Source organism: Podarcis tiliguerta (genome assembly GCF_965153285.1).
Source record: "Podarcis tiliguerta genome assembly, chromosome: 10".
In the NCBI taxonomy this organism is placed as follows: Eukaryota; Metazoa; Chordata; class Lepidosauria; order Squamata; family Lacertidae; genus Podarcis; species Podarcis tiliguerta.
In genome coordinates this window covers 88,116-105,032 of record NC_139543.1, presented here as the reverse complement: position 1 = coordinate 105,032, position 16,917 = coordinate 88,116, and the positions used below count along the sequence as shown (strand labels likewise).

The 16,917-nt window shown below is 49.8% G+C and overlaps 2 protein-coding genes and 1 long non-coding RNA gene across 3 annotated transcripts in view; 2 read left to right on the top strand and 1 right to left on the bottom strand.

Moving 5' to 3' along the window:
• Positions 1-12,202, top strand: part of LOC310658184 (maestro heat-like repeat-containing protein family member 7) — a 36,313-nt gene extending 24,111 nt beyond the window's left edge. Inside the window, exons 6-12 of the mRNA XM_083400030.1 lie at positions 6,352-6,425; positions 6,518-6,653; positions 7,907-8,002; positions 8,830-8,934; positions 9,607-9,742; positions 10,595-10,716; positions 11,774-12,202. Coding sequence (XP_083256156.1) covers positions 6,352-6,425; positions 6,518-6,653; positions 7,907-8,002; positions 8,830-8,934; positions 9,607-9,742; positions 10,595-10,716; positions 11,774-11,965 — 861 coding nt within the window. The 3' untranslated portion in view covers positions 11,966-12,202. The remainder of the gene's footprint in view (positions 1-6,351; positions 6,426-6,517; positions 6,654-7,906; positions 8,003-8,829; positions 8,935-9,606; positions 9,743-10,594; positions 10,717-11,773) is intronic.
• Positions 1-16,917, top strand: part of NUDT5 (nudix hydrolase 5) — a 1,423,229-nt gene that overhangs the window by 1,352,074 nt on the left and 54,238 nt on the right. The gene's annotated exons all lie outside the window — the stretch shown is intronic.
• Positions 1-16,917, bottom strand: part of LOC310658277 — a 332,943-nt gene that overhangs the window by 301,004 nt on the left and 15,022 nt on the right. The window lies entirely within an intron of this gene.

The window sequence follows — 16,917 nt, the reverse complement described above, 5'->3', positions numbered from 1 at the left end:
AAAGGGAGGAAATGGAGAGCGAGGGGGAGGAGTCCGAAGGAAATGTCAGCGATGACAGCGGTCCGAGGTCTCTGAGTCTTTCCAGCGAATCGGAAGATTCACAGAAAGGGGCTCCCATGGTCAGGGCAAGGGGGGTGCCTAGGGGGACACCCCAGGAAGAAGGGGCCAGAGGGGACTCAGAGAGCAGCAGTTGGAAATCAGGACCAGCGTCCACACCAGAGTGCAGTAGGGGGGAGGAGTCCCAGGCATCGGGATCAGGCAGCGCGCTGCCAGCGGGAGGACATGAGGCAGGATTGGCCACGCCTCCATCGGGGAGCGAGGAAACGGTCGAGAGGAAGGTTGAAGGCTGGGCGCACGCGCCAAGTTCAAATGTACAGGAGGGCGGCACAGTTGACAGCCCGGATAGGGAGCCAGGTCCCAAAGCCCGCCGAAGAGAGAGGGAGGAGTCAGGGGGGTCTACGTCTGCGTCGGAAGAATCCAGGAAGGAAGGGACCCCGGGGGGTAGCAGGACCCAGAGGAGAAAGGAGAGACGGAAGAGGTGGAGTAAAGCTAGAGTCTTAAACTGGTGTACAGGAGGCGGAGATTCAGATGGAGCTTCACCGGTCTAAACCCTAGACGTAGAGCTGGGGCGCTACGGCTTGAGAATGGAAACTGTACTTCAATAAAGACTTTTATACATTACTACCGGCTAGCGTTGGTCCTCTGTGAGCTGGGACCTGGAGCCAGCTCTGACAAGAATGTTGTACTATTTTATTGCTGTTAGCTGCCCTGAGCCCGGCTTTGGCTGGGGAGGGCGGGATATAAATAAAATTTATTATTATTATTATCACTATTTGCAATCAAGAAAATGACATGTTTGACGTGCCTCATTCTCCCTAGGGAATTTCTGAGGCTATCGGTGTGGCTTCAAGCACCCATATTTCCCAGGTGCTGATGGCAGTGCGGGAGTTTGGCCGTGCAGCCATTGCAAGGAAGACTGAGACGTCTGAGGTAAGGGTGTGAAGTGAGGAAAGAGCGCAGCAAGAGTGTAGGTCAGCCACCCCCAGCCTGGTGCCCCTTCCCCATCCGTGTGTTTTGAATTGGAACTCCCGTCAGCCCCTGACAGCATGGCCAATGGTTAGACAAAGGTCCTGGCAAATTGGATCCTTAGCGGCTATTTACATCCACACCAAAGCATGTGAAGCAGCCTCTGGGTTCCTCTGATCTAGTAAAAAAGAGCTGTGTTGGAAAAGAACGAATCCTGCCCCATTTCCAAATACAGTGGTGCCCCACAAGACAAATGCCTCGCAAGACGGAAAACCCGCTAGACGAAAGGGTTTTCCGTTTTTCAATGCGCTTCGCAAGACGAATTTCCCTATGGGCTTGCTTCGCAAGACGAAAATGTCTTGCGATTCTTGCGATTTTTTTTCGCTCCCCACCCCCTTTTTCTAAGGCACTAAGCTGCTAATAGCCTTTTAGCAGCTAATCCGCTAATCCCTTAAGCCTTTAATAGCCGCTAATATCCGCTAAACCGCTAATAGCGCTAATCCGCTAATAGGGTTGCTTCGCAAGACGAAAAAACTGCTAGACGAAGAGACTCGCGGAACGGATTCTTTTCGTCTTGCGAGGCACCACTGTATGCTCTTTTTCAAGGGATGGGATCCTTACCATTCCAAAAAGGCAATTGGATCTGCTCATCCTCTCAGTATGGAAGCCAGACAGCTTCCTCTGTGGGTATGTCTCAGTCATCCTTCTGTAGTGGGCTCCAGCAGTCCTGTCTCTGTGGCTCCAGATCCTAGATCTGATCTGATCCCTTGGCTCAGTCAGTCAGTCAAACGGATTCGTTAGAAACCATTGGTCATCCCCCAAAGTACACTGACCCCTGTTTTTAGGTTGGTTGTCAGATGGTTGGTTGGCATTTCTTCAATAGTGGAAGCTAATGGGGGACCCCCAAGGGTCATCTAGTCCAACCCCCTCCGATGCAGGAATCTCAGCTCAAGCATCCCTGAGAGATGGCCATCCAATGTCCAACGAAGGAGAGTCCACAACCTCCCAAGGGAGAGTGTTCTGCTGTCAGAAAGCTTTGAATGAAAACCGTCTTAGAGTTTGGAAGAGGGGACACCTCTCCAACTGAGGGGAGGGAGCAGAACCCAAGAGAGAAGGCAGTCGGCAGGCTGGGAGAGGCAGAGAGAAAGAGGGGAGAGGTTTCAGCTGCATCCCGGGGCAGGGCAGCTGCCAAATTTGCTCTCGTGCAAGGGTTCTTCTGCCTTACGGGAGTGCCTGCTGGCCCCATTCAGCTATGTTTTAGAGTAGACCCATTGAATTTAATGAACATGACTAAGTTAGGCCCATTCACTTCGACAGGTCTACTTGAAGCAAAGCATAGTTGAGTGTCACTCTCTGTGTATATATATTTGTCAATTAAGCGAATTATTACAAAGGCTTAGTAACTGCATGCGGATCTAACAGTTCCATAACTTGAGGGGGCCTTGGGGTCATGTGCCCCCGACTCTCCAATTCTCCAACCCAGAACCTTTTCCTTCCACTTTCAGTTAACTTCCCTCAAGCTTCTGGTCTCCGTTTTGCAACTGTGCTAGAGGAGAAGGGAGCAGGAGCCGATGAGTCCAAGGCTCATTCACACAATAAACCATAGTTTATCACAGAGGTAACCAAAATGGGGCCCTTCAGATGCTACAGACTGCAACTCCCATCCCTCCTGACCACTGGCCATGCTGGCTGAGGCTGATGGGAGCTAGAGGCCAACCTATGTTGATGCCCTCTGGTTTATTGTTACATCTGAACGCAGCCCTGAACTCTCTTGTGCTCTGCCATCCAAGAGAAATGAAACCCAGGAGTGTAGTACCCCTAGATTTTTGCTGTGAGTTGGGAAATGACCAAGGAAATTTCCCAACCCTCACTATGGAGAAGATGAACAGATCCACCCGGTTCATTTTAATTTTAAAAAAGAAGCTCCCATGGAAAAGAGCACCAGTGGTCAGTCTACCCTACACTGTCCTGCACTTTCTCCCTCGTTGACTGACCAAACCCAAAGAGAACACCTTCATGGTTCCTCGTCATCCTGGGGGAAAAGTGACCAGTGGGGTGTCACAGGGTTCTGTCCTGGGCCCGTTGTTGTTCCACGTTTTTTTTTAAAATAAATGACTTGGATGAAGGAATTGAGGGGATGCTCATCAAATTTCAGATGACACCAAACTGGGAAGGGTAGCCAATGCCACAGAAGACAGAATCGGGATTCAATATAACCTTAACAGATTGGAGAACTGGGCCCAAACTAACAAAATGAAATTCAATAGGGTCAAATGTCAGGCTCTACATTTAGGCAGGAAGAACCTGATGCACATATATAGGGTGGGGGAGCCCTGGCTTGCCAGCAGTTTGAGTTTCCTGGAGAAAAAAAGAATACAAAATTTGTAAGTTTTTGTTGCTTAGTCGTTTAGTCGTGTCCGACTCTTCATGACCCCCTGGACCAGAGCACGCCAGGCACTCCTGTCTTCCACTGCCTCCCACAGCTTGGTCAAACTCATGCTGGTAGCTTTGAGGACACTGTCCAGCCATCTTGTCCTCTGTTGTCCCCTTCTCCTTGTGCCCTCCACCTTTCGCACAACAACTTACTGACTACTAATATTTTCCCAGCTGCTAAAAGGTCCCTACTAAATGGTGATTTGTCTCCAATTGCACTTAAGGTTCCCAAACTCACTTTCCCCATCCTTTCCCTCCAGAATACTAGCAAGACGAATGCCAGTATCACCGTCATCCTTTGCTGCGGGCAAATGTCATTCGGGGCACTCCTGTCTGATGACCTCCCCTTTTTTATAGACCAGATCACAGAGGAGCTCCTCTTCCAATTCCAGAACAGCAGGAAGGTATGGCTCTGATTATCACACACACTCCTGTTGTTTGATCTCTCAGCTATACCATACTTTTCCGTGTATAAGACGAGGTGTTTTTTATTATTATTAAAAAATGATGTTTAAAAATAAGGGTCATCTTATACACAGATAGTGCATAGGGGGGAGGTGGGATTGGTTGCCGCTGTAAGCCGGAGATAGTCAGCGGCTATTGTGCGTGTTATTGGTGGCTGCGGCAAGGGGTGGTGTTGACTGGCTGTCGCTGCGGAAATTGGGAAGGCGATTGGCGGTTTCTGCCGGCGAGGGACAGACAATAAGGTTTTGCGACGTGTGTGAGTGGCAGCATAGGTCCAGCGGGTGAGCAATTTTTGGAATCCCCTCCCCCCAATAGCTGAACAACTGTGGGTAATCCTCCTCCCCAAAAGCTCAGCAACTCTGGGCAATCCTTCCCCCATTTTCTTAATTTGGAGTCCCCCAAAATAGGGGGTGTCTTATACACGAAAAAATACGGTATATCCTGCCTTTCTCCTGTCATACGACTCCATTTCCCCCGTGGTCATCCAGGTACTGAGCAGACCTCCTGAGCTCTGTCAAGGTTCTGTGTCCAGTTCTGGGCACCACAGTTCAAGAAGGACACTGACAAACTGGAACGTGTCCAGAGGAGGGCAACCAAAATGGTCAAAGGCCTGGAAACGATGCCTTATGAGGAACGGCTAAGGGAGCTGGGCATGTTTAGCCTGGAGAAGAGGAGGTTAAGGGGTGATATGATAGCCATGTTCAAATATATAAAAGGATGTCACATAGAGGAGGGAGAAAGGTTGTTTTCTGCTGCTCCAGAGAAGCGGACACGGAGCAATGGATCCAAACTACAAGAAAGAAGATTCCACCTAAACATTAGGAAGAACTTCCTGACAGTAAGAGCTGTTCGACAGTGGAATTTGCTGCCAAGGAGTGTGGTGGAGTCTCCTTCTTTGGAGGTCTTTAAGCAGAGGCTTGACAACCATATGTCAGGAGTGCTCTGATGGTGTTTCCTGCTTGACAACCATATGTCAGGAGTGCTCTGATGGTGTTTCCTGCTTGGCAGGGGGTTGGACTCGATGGCCCTTGTGGTCTCTTCCAACTCTATGATTCTATGATTCTAAGGTCCTTGCACCACATGCCTTCAGACTGTGCCCTAGGGCAGGGTCTTTGGCTTCATCCACCAAAGGGTTGTAGACTGGGATGTATACTGACTCCACCCTTAGGACCAGATGGGGCATTACAGTGGTACCTTGGTTCTCAAACTTAATCCATTCTGAAACCAAAGCGTTCCAAACCAAGGCACGCTTTCCCATAGAAAGTAATGCAAAATGGATTAATTATTTCCAGACTTTTTTTAAAGAAACCCTAAAACAGCAATTTAACATGAATTTAACTATCTAACAAGACCATTTCTGGGTTAGGGTTAATTTTTGGATTGGGTTAGTGTTAGGGTAAGGATTAGAATTAGGGTTAGGGTCAGTGTGGCTTTATGTTTCCTTGTGATTTTGATTCAAATTCAATTTTACAAAATCCCTTCTCCTTTCAGAATGAGGCTTTGAAGAAGAGCTTTATGAAGGCAGCAACTCTAACAACCAAGGCGCTTGTGCAATCGAATGTGGGATATGTCACCTTCCCCCACAAAGACGAGCTCACCTTCTGCATCATAGTGAGTAAAAAGAAAAAGAAAAAAAGAGGGGGAATCTCCTGGGGTTTCTTTTCAGAGCGTTTTTTCTTAAAAATAGCCGCATAGGTCTAGCTCTGGGTTCATGTTCTGACCATCTGGCCCCAAACCATTTCTGGGTGGTCACGTTCTGCTCCAGCTCAAGTTTCCAAACCCTCTTGAAAGGCAGCCCTGCATTGTGGCAACCTCAGCAGGCTGTCACCAGCGCCTAAGTAAAAGAGGCTAGGTTCTCCCAGGAGGAGAGGGCTGTCGATGGCTCCCAGCCATGATTGCTATGTTCTTGAAAGGCAGCCCTGCATTGTGGCAACCTCAGCAGGCTGTCACCAGCGCCTAAGTAAAAGAGGCTAGGTTCTCCCAGGAGGAGAGGGCTGTCGATGGCTCCCAGCCATGATTGCTATGTTCTACCTCCACAGAGGAAGGAAGCAATGTTTCTGAATATAGTTGCTGGAAGCCACAGGCGGGGAGAGGGCTCTTGGGCTCATGGTCTGCTCCCTGGTTTCTCACAGACGTCTGGTTGGCCACTGTGAGAATGCTGTGAGGATGCTGGACTAGATGGGCCCTTGGCCTGGTCCAGAAGGCTGATCTTATGCTGTTCTTATGCAGTAGAGCTCTGCCCAGGAGAAAAAGGGATCTTATTCCCAGATCCAGGAAGCCCACTCTTCTCCTCTAGGAGGACCCACTTGCCAATTGCAAAGAAGTTGTCAAGTGGGCTGGATAGAGAGCACAACTCAGGGCTTGGTGTGGTGGTGGCAGGGATGGCGCCTCCAGTTCCCCGACATGCTGTGTGCTTCCCCACCACAGGAGGTTATCAAAGAGGAGCCGATGGCATCGCTCACCATCCTACATGAAGCAATGGAAAACATCATTCGCATGACGTAAGTACGGCCAGACACAGTACATATTTCTTCACCAGGTTTATGGACTGCTGGGTGCTGATCCTTTCCTCTCCCCTTCTTTCTCTTTTCAGTGCCTTGAGACCACGCATGGACCCCCTGCTCCGGTCTCAGCTGCTACAGAAAACCATCAGAAAGGTTTTCCAATTGCCTTCATTGCAGGTTACGAAGGTCAAAGCCGGGAGCTCTGTGCCAGCAACACAGAGCCAGGTGACTGGACCTTCTGCTTCTGGAGGAAAATGGGGTTGCCAGGTTAAAGGATTTGAGGGCAAAGAGTCTGAGCCGTGTAAGCTGCAAAGAATGCTGCCCGAGACACTTGACCCATCACAATGATGTAACAACCAGAGACTTTGGGTGTATATTTTTGATTTTAATCATGTTTCCATATTTATTGCATTTCACCTTTGGCTAGAATGCATCCACAAATGATTCCTGCATGCCTGAATTTTGTGACTCTCATGCCTCCCTCCTACGCTGCATTTAATTTTATTTGTTTGCTTGTTTGTTTATATGCTGCCCATCTGACTGGGTTACTCTAGCCACTCTGGGCGGCTTCCAACAAATTAAAACACAGCCAGACATCAAATATTTAAAACTTCCCTATACAGGGCTGCCTTCAGATGTCTTCAGACGGAAGTATAATGATGTATCTCTCTGACATCTGATAGGAGGGTGTTCCACGGGGTGGGCCCCACCACCAAGGCAGCCCTCTGCCTTGGAACACCCCAAGGAAGTTGAGCCCAGTGTGGAGTCCTGTATCTTTATTTTTTTTTAAAATAATATTTATTAGATATTTTATAATTATAAAAAGAAAAACAATAAAAAAACAATACATGGGTTCAACAAACAATACATCAACAATAAAAAAACAATACAACAATACAACATAAAAAAACAAAAACACACATCCAAATTTTATATCTATATCTTTCATTAGCTTATTTCCTCGACTTCCTCGCACCTCCTTTTTTTGTATTCTATTCAAATTAACTGGTTCAACAAATCCTTTCCCTCTTCTTCAATTTTTGTTCTATAATTTATCCTAACACAATTTAACTTTAAATTTTCCACATTAACACTTAATATTCATATAATTCTTAATAACACTTCTGCTAAAACCATATAGCTTCATTCCAATATTCTTCTAACATTCATTAATTTTGCAATATTTCTGTAAATATACTTTAATTTTTTTCCAATCTTCTTCCATCGACTCTTCTCCCTGGTCTCGGATTCTGCCGGTCATTTCCGCCATTTCCATGTAGTCGGAATCCTGTGTCTTTATATCGCATGACCTGTAACCTTACATACATCAAGAAACGTTTGATGTTTATGACTCTTTGTGTGCCGTTCTTGAACCCCTGCATAAGCTTTGTTACGAATTTGGACTAGAAGGCTCCAGAGCATATGGGATTTCCAAGGGGGTCTTCAGCTTCTAAGTGCTTTTGCTTCTCTCCTTCCAGGACTGGTATCAAGAGACCATCTACATCTGGCTCAACATGCTCACCAGCTTGCTGTCGGAGGCCCCCTCTCTGGAGACGCTGCAGGAGATATTAGTGGTAAGGGAGCCCCCAAGGTGTCAGAGCAGGGGGAAGCAGCAGCTCCCATACCAGAGGACAGACCCTCTTGAAATGATTGCACGGGGGGCATCTGTGGCCAACTCGCTGGTTGTGGGTGCTGATGGTCAAGTGGGCCTTCTGTTCTGCTAGCAATGCTTGTGCAAGGCACACAAGATATGTCCTCTGCTGATGGCGTATGGGGAAGGGCTGTGGCTCGGGGCAGAGCATCTGCCTTGCATGGCCAAGGTCCCCAGTTCAGTCCTCAGCATCTCCAGGTGGGGCTGGGAAAAGGCTCTCTGTCTGAAAGCCCAAAGGGCCAACTGCCAGTCCTCAGCACCTGTGGATCAATGGCTGGGCTTGGTCTAAGGATGCTTCCTGCATTCCATTGCTATGGCTGTGGTGAGGTGTATGTTGTATTGTTGTAATTATCACACACACAAACACACAAATGACAGATTGCAGGGCGGTTCACAACATAAAAATACAAAATTAGAACAGAAAATGCATAATAAAACAAAAGCAACCCAAGAGCCAATTAATATCTAATTCTACTAATGCTTTTTTTTTAATGGCTTCTTTTTTCTGTGTCTTTAGTTGTTCTTGTTTTGTTTGTAAGCTGCCTCGAGTCCCTGTCTGGGAAAAAGGTGGGGTATTATTATTATTATTATTATTATTAATAATAATAATAATAAACAAATTGCAGCAAACTTCCTCCTTTACAAAACAACCCCTTTTTGCAATTTGTCCCCTCTATGAAGCTTTGCGAATTTGCAAACCTGGATTAAGGGTTGTCCTTCCATGTGATGACAATGATTTCTCTCTCGCAGCACACAAATGGCTGGATTGACGCCACAAAAATCAGTGAGAGGCAAAGAGCAGTCAAGACCACCAACGTACTCATGAAATATGTCTCCGAGCATTTGGACTTTGATGTGAGTGACCAAGGCTTAACGCTGCAATTTCATAATCGTATTGCGTTGGAAAGTTCAGGTGTGAACTAGATGAAAGCTGTATGGCATGGCCATCCCAGGGGAAGGTGCCAGCCAGTGCTATTTTTTCTAGAAAAAGAGGTGCCAGGACTCACCATGAACTCACCTCCCTCATTCTCTTATCATGACAATAGCGCCCACCTGAGAGGTGCCAGTGTTAGCTATTTGCAGTATAGTAGCACTGCAGAGAGCTTGCTGGGGAGACCATGCATTAAAAAGGGACTCAAAAATAACTAAACAAGGTTTTAATAACAAAAGCAAAAACTCCTTATACACTAAATACACCAACAACAAACCAGACCCAACCACCAACCCATCCCCCAGGGTAACGGGAGAGCTAGGTGCTGCTCATATACTACACCCAAATGCTGACACAGCCATTCAACATTCAACCATTCAACATTCAACCATTCAACAGCCAGAACTGAGTTCCAGTGAGTTCTGGCTGGGGAAAAAGCCCTGGGGCAAGCCTAGGGTGGGCCACCTAAGCACAGCTCTCTTGCCCTGCACCCCTCTGTCACCTTTGTCAACTGAAAGCATGCCAGACGGTTTTCTCTTGCTGGGCTCTGTGGGACAAGGGCTGACTGTGCATCTCTCTCTCTCTCCACCTCCTAGGTATCCCAGGATTTCCCCCTTCTTGGACAGCTGGTGGCGCTCTTGTCCCTTCACCTCGCAGACAATGTGAAGGAGATTGGCCTGCAGTCAGCGGAGGCCTTGTACCATCTCCATTACATCATGATAGCCAAAATGGGTGAGGGCGATGCTGGGAAATGGCTTATTTCTTGTAAGCCGCAGGGTGGGAGATCTGTAGCCCTCCAGAGGCTGCTCCAACTCCCATCATCCCTGAGTGTTGCCCATGCTGGCTGCTGCTAGGGTTGATCAGGGAGTTCAGGAGGGCCAGAATTCGTGCCAGCACTGGCCTAACGCCAACACCCTGTTGGCCAGAGACGAGAGGGCAGTCTTGGGGGAGGGATTCACTGCTGAAGAACATCAGAAAAGCCTTCTGGACCTGACCAGTGTCCCAGCCCAGTCCAGCATCCTGTTCCCACAGGGGTTGACCAGATGCCTGTGGGAATCCATTCAAGCGCTTTCTACTCCTGTACTTTGTTGCCTCTGACCATGGAGGCAAAGCATAGCCATCCTGGCTAATAGCCATGGGTAGCCTTCTCTTCCATGAATTTGCCTCATCTTCTTTGAAAGCCAGCTTGGTCCGTGGCCATCAGTGCCTCCTGTGGCAGGGAGTTCCAGAGTTTAGCTGTGCACTGCAAGAAGAAGGACCATCCTGAAACTTCAGTTTCATTGGAGGTCCAGTTGTTCTCATGTTCTCTCTCCACTTTCTCCATGCCATACATTGTGTCTCCTCTTCCTCGCCGTTTTTCTAAACGGACCCCCCCCCCCCCCAAATGCTGCAACCAGCTCCATAAGCACCCCAGTCCTTTTGGTTGCCCCCTTCTGAACCTTTTTCCCAGTTCTGAATTATAATTTTTGAGGTGAAATCGATAATTGTTTTTGTTGGTCCCAGTGGGAAAACTGGAGGTTTTGAGCAGGGAGCACTAATGCTGGGTTCTTTTGCATGCATATTCCAAAACCCAACCCTGCTTAGGTAAGGAACTGGAGAAGAGGAGGAATAAAAATAAGAAAGGCAACATGGTCAGATGGGTCCGAGAAGACTTCTTCATCCCTGGGCCCTCCCTCTTCCACTACAACATCGCAAAAGTGGCCAAGGTAGGGGTGGCTTTTTGTACTCTTTATTGCTATGACCGCAGCCACTCCCAGTTAGCAAAGATTTGCTCATTCGGGCCAATGGGGCCCTGCCCCACCAACTTCAGCCTGCCCTCAGGCAGCCCACGCTCAGAACAGTTCACACTGGAAGCCAAAAGCTATCAAATCGAGGCTTTCAGAATCAATAGGAGAACTGAAACACAACCCGCCTTTGAAATTCACATGTCCTTGAATTTCGCAATGCTAAACAGTGTGTAAAAAAAAACATGCGTGAGCTATTAGTGAAAATAACTTTCAGAAATGCATTGTATTAGAATAAATTGCTCAAAGACAAGTGCCCACTAGCCTAAACTGCATGCAGAATTCTACTTATTGAAATTCTACCAGGTGCTGGGAGACCTAGGGTTCAGATCCCCACTCAGCCCTGAAACTCACGAGTCAGTCACAGTCTCTCAGTCTAACCTACCTCATGAGACTAAAACGGGGAGGAGAGAGAACCATGCATTGCTACCTTGGGCTCCTCAGATTGGAAAAGGGATAGGAAAAGTTGACTTATTCGGTGCATCTTTCACGAGGCACTGCCAAGCCAATGAACTATGCCAACATTGTGGTGGGTGTTTTTGTTGTATATTAAGAACTAAACACACAGCCGGCAGGTTCCCACCCAGTCTGTTTGGCATTGGTTATATAACGGATAGCCACTATTACTCACCCTCTCTGTTCCTGCGAGAATTTTTTTTTTAATTTTCTAGTCTGATTTTAGATTGAACCTTTTCATGTTCCAATGTCATAACCAATTTAAGATGTGGATCGAAAATAGCAAGGCGTCACCTGACTTTTATTTTTGTTTGTTGTAAAATCTTTCAGCCACTTAAATAAACACATAAATAGAATCACCGAATTGTAGAGTTGGAAGGGACGCGGGGGTCACTTAGTTCAACCCTCTCAAGGCAGAGTGGAGATGTCTTTCACTTGGTTTGTGAAGGCACCCTCGGACTACTGAAACGTGGTCAAAGTGTGGAGCAGAAGAAAACTCCCACTTCTTTCTTCTTTGTGCCAGGCTTTTGGGGAGCACCTCACGCCCAGCCAGATCAACGAAGTCGTGTTGAAGGCGATTGACAACCTGACAGTGGAAGACAGAGCCGTCTCTCAGGCTGCAGGAAAGCTCCTGAGGTCCTTCCTTGAGGAATGCGGGATGGAAATGGAAAACGTAAGGCTCAAAATGGAGGCAGGGGGAGCAGGTTTCCTCTAAATTAAACATTCTCTTTGGACTTAGAATTAGCTTCTTTCTGGGAAGTAAGAAGGCATTGTGTGGGAAGTAAGAAGAGCCAGTGTGGTGTAGTGGTTAAGAGCGGTAGTCTCGTAATCTGGGGAACTGGGTTTGTGTCTCCGCTCCTCCACATGCAGCTGCTGGGTGACCTTGGGCCAGTCACACTTCTTTGAAGTCTCTCAGCCCCACTCACCTCATAGAGTGTTTGTTGTGGGGGAGGAAGGGAAAGGAGAATGTTAGCCGCTTTGAGACTCCTTCGGGTAGTGATAAAGCGGGATATCAAATCCAAACTCGAAGGGGGCGAAGGGGATCGAGATATGGATATGCTCGTACCCCTTCCAATCTGCGCCTCATCCCGAGGGACGAGGGTAGGGTGAGCAAGGATTACTCACCTCCGTCACTGGTGTTGTGCAATGCCAGGTCTATAGGCAACAAAACCGCCACCCCGCGAGATTTCTTTATCCCGCAGGGGGTCGACCTGGCTTGTGTGACGGAGACCTGGGTGCGCGAAGGGGCAACAGTTACCTTGCGAGAGATGGCGCCCCCGGGTTTCTCCGTCCTCCACCAGTCGCGGACTGTGGGCCGGGGGGGAGGGGTGGCATTATTAATCCAGGAAGATTGTCCTTTCAGGGCTCTACCATCGCCATCGATCCCCGGCATTGAATGTGTTGGCCTAGTGTGGGGCTCCAAGGAGAGCTTGGCTGTCTGGCTGGTGTACCGGCCACCTAGTGCACCAGCAGCCACCCTGTCAGGCCTATTGGAGGCGGTGGCTGGCTGGGCCTTGGAGTTCCCTAACCTATTGGTATTGGGGGACTTCAACATCCATGCTGATGCCACTCCCTCCTCACAGGCTCTGGACCTGGTGTCTTCCATGGCGACACTAGGGCTCTCCCAGTTTGTTTTGGGCCCCACACATCAAGCAGGCCACACGCTGGATTTGATCTTTGGCGTAGGTATAGATGTGATCATGTCTCCTTCGATGTAGGTACCATGGTCTGATCACTACACTCTGAAAGCCAGGATTGACTTTCCACCCCCACCCTGCTTAGGTGGCGAGCCGATTTGGGCTCGCCCGCAGAGGCTGATGGACCCTGATAGATTCCGCCAAGCCTTGCGGGACCTTGCTCCCCCTGGCGACTCATTGACTGAGCTTGTTGAGGGCTGGAATATCCAGCTCCTGGCAGCCATCGATGAGATCGCACCTAAGCGCCCTCTGCGACCCCGCAGAAACCGGGCTCCCTGGTTTACCGAGGAACTCCGGAAAATGAAGCGGGACCTCAGACGGCTAGAGCGAGTATGGCGGGGTGCCCGTGACGGAGCCTCAAGAACATCTTATAGGGCTTTTATGAAAACCTACGAGATGGCAGTGAAGGCTGCTAAGAAGTCTTACTTCTCGGCCTCCATTGCATCCGCTAGCTCTCGCCCGGCGCAATTATTTAGTATAATCAGGTCTTTAACGTCCCTTGAGGGACAGCCAAATTTAACTAACAATTTGACACACAGCTGTGAGGCATTTGCGAGCTTTTTTGTGGAGAAGGTCTTGTTGCTCCGCCATGACCTCCCTGCCAATTTGGATACAATAAAGGAACTGGAGGCCCCTCGACTGTCCTCGGGTCCAGTATTGGACCACTTCAACCGGATATCCCCAGCCGATGTGGGCAGACTCCTCCGAGCTGGAAAGCCCACCACCTGTCCTCTCGACCCGTGCCCGTCTTGGCTGATTAGAGCGTGTCCAGACGAGGTGCGGGCCCTCCTGGGGGATATCATCAATTTGTCCCTTGGCACGGGGACATTCCCAGGAGAACTGAAGGAGGCAGTGGTGTGCCCGCTCTTAAAGAAAACATCATTAGATCCTTTAGATCTATCCAATTACCGCCCGGTTTCGAATCTTCCGTTCCTGGGTAAGGTGATTGAGAGAGCGGTTGCTGAACAGCTTGGTGGGTTTCTGGATGAAACATCGGCTCTCGACCCATTCCAGTCCGGCTTCCGCGCTGGTCATGGGACCGAGACGGCTCTGGTTGCCCTAACAGATGATCTTCTAGATCTGTCAGCAGCTTTTGACATGGTCGATCACGAACTTCTGGACCACCGCCTTGCCGACGTGGGGATCCAGGGCACAGCCCTTCAATGGCTGCGCTCGTTTCTCTCTGGTCGGGGACAGAGGGTGGCGCTTAGGGGGGAATTGTCATCGCGCCACTCCTTGGTGTGTGGAGTACCTTAGGGTGCGATACTCTCCCCGATGCTTTTTAACATCTTTATGCGCCCCCTCGCCCAGCTTGTCCGGAGTTTTGGGCTGGGTTGCCAGCTGATGACACCTGTCAGGGGTTCAGGAGCAGAGGCACAGGAAAGGGAGGAAATGGAGAGCGAGGGGGAGGAGTCCGAAGGAAATGTCAGCGATGACAGCGGTCCAAGCTCTCGGAGTCTTTCCAGCGAATCGGAAGATTCACAGAAAGAGGCTCCCATGGTCAGAGCAAGGGGGGTTCCAAGGGGAACACCCCAGGAAGAAGGGGCCAGGGGGGACTCAGAGAGCAGCAGTTGGAAATCTGGACCAGCGTTCACACCAGAGTGCAGCAGGGGGGAGGAGTCCCAGGCATCGGGATCAGGCAGCGCACGCACAGCGGGAGGACATGAGCCAGGATTGGCCACGCCTCCATCGGAGAGCGAGGAAACGGTCGAGAGGAAGGTTGAAGGCTGCGCGCGCGCGCCAAGTTCAAATGTACAGGAGGGTGCAGCAGTTGGCAGCCCGGATAGGGAGCCAGGTCCCAAAGCCCGCCGAAGAGAGAGGGAGGAGTCAGGGGGGTCTACGTCTGCGTCGGAAGAATCCAGGAAGGAAGGGACCCCGGGGGGTAGCAGGACCCAGAGGAGAAAGGAGAGACGGAAGAGGTGGAGTAAAGCTAGAGTCTTAAACTGGTGTACAGGAGGCGAAGATTCAGATGGAGCTTCGCCGGTCTAAACCCTAGACGTAGAGCTGGGGCGCTACGGCTTGAGAATGGAAACTGTACTTCAATAAAGACTTTTATACATTACTACCGGCTAGCGTTGGTCCTCTGTGAGCTGGGACCTGGAGCCAGCTCTGACAGTAAGCTCCATCTCATCAAAAAATTTTGCACCAAGAACCTCGCAACGTGAGGGACGCCGCGAGGGAAGAGGAGTGGTGCTTCGCGAGCTCACAAGAGTCAGGCAAGATGACGACAGAACAGCATCTAATAGAACTGCAAAATGCAGTGACACAACTCAACGCGGAGGTACGTGCGTCCAGGAAAAGGGAGGAGGAGGTAGCTGCCGCCTACAAGGATCTCCAAGCCAGGTTGGAAATGCTTGACAAGCAGGAGCAACCGGGACCCAAATCAGAGGGCATTGGGCTGGGGAGAAGAGGAGGCAGTCTTGTATCTCATTTCGACGGGAGCTTACAGCAGTACCCTAACTTCCGAGCAGACCTGCTGTTTGCGCTGGATCTGCTGGAAAAAGACTTTAGAGATGAGCGAGAAAAGGTGGGGTTTATCTGGTCCCATTTGCATGGGGAAGCCAAAGCGTGGCTGAGGAATTTGTGGAGAGATAAAGATCCGGCGCTCCAAGATGCGAAGGCTTTCATTAAAGCGATGGATTCGTGTTTTTTATCAAAGATAGACATCGATATTGCCAGAAAGGACATACATGGGCTCAAACAAGGCAGAGCCAGTGTGAGGCAGTACCATTCCCGCTTTTTTGGATTAGTCCATGCGCTGGGATGGGAGAAAGATTCTGCTCCAGTCAGAGACCTTTTTTGGGAAGGATTGAATGCAAATGTGAAAGATGAGATTGCAAGGGGGGAGAGACCAAAGAGCACTCAGCAAGTGGTCCAGCGGGCGCTGGAGATTGGGGTGCGTCTGGAAGAACGTCCATGGAACAGAGAAGAAGGACGTTGGGGACGTACGCCCGCGAGAGCTCCTCCCCTCTTTCCCAAGGATGCAGCGCGTGCTCAATCCACACCTTCGCAGGGAGGGGGAGAAGAACCGATGGAGATTGGAGGCGCCAGGGCTCAGTCAGCTACCAGAGCCCTAACACCGGGAGCAGTCAAAGCGAAGCCTCCTAGAGGGAACAGGAAGTGCTACATCTGCGACAGTGCTCAGCACATGGCGAAAGAGTGTCCCCAGAGGCTCCACAAGCACACTGCAGCCTCTGCAACAGTCACAGACGCAACTCAGCAGAGAGAACCACAGCAGGGAAACGACGGAGTCTGGCTGGAAGAAGAGGCACTGGGGTCCAGCCAGACAAGTCAGTGAAGCAATCCCCAGAAATTTTGCAACCCACAGACCCCCTCCCACCCAAACCAGTGGTGCAGCTTACAGCATCGCTCCAACTGCCCAATGGACTCACTATGGAAGTGCCGATTACCATTGACTCTGGTAGTAACGCAGACTTCATAGGACTGGATTTTATTCAACAGCACAACATAGCACTACTGCCAGCCACGCTGCCTCTGAAGGTTGTCACGGTGGATGGCAGGGAATTGCTGGGGGGGCAGGTGGTGCAGCAAACGCCTCCGATGGTGATGCAAATTGGGAATCACCGAGAAGTCATCAGCTTCAATGTCACACACCTGTCGGACACGCCTGTAGTATTGGGCATGAGTTGGCTGCACAGGCACAGCCCAGCATTGGCGTGGTACCAGCGCCAACTGACCTTCGGCTCCTCCTACTGTGCGGAACATTGCATTCTCCCTAGCCCAGAAGGGGAAGAGGATGACCTGCAGCTACAATTAGGCACGCTGCAAGCAGTGCCACTCAAGTATGCAGCGTTTTTGGAGGTTTTCTGCGAGAAAGAAGCGGACAAGCTGCCTCCCCACAGGCCCTATGACTGCAAGATTGACCTCCTGCCAGGGGCGATGCTGCCAACCGGGAAACTCTATTCCATGTCTGAAGACGAGATGCAGGAACTCAGGGAGTTCATAGACC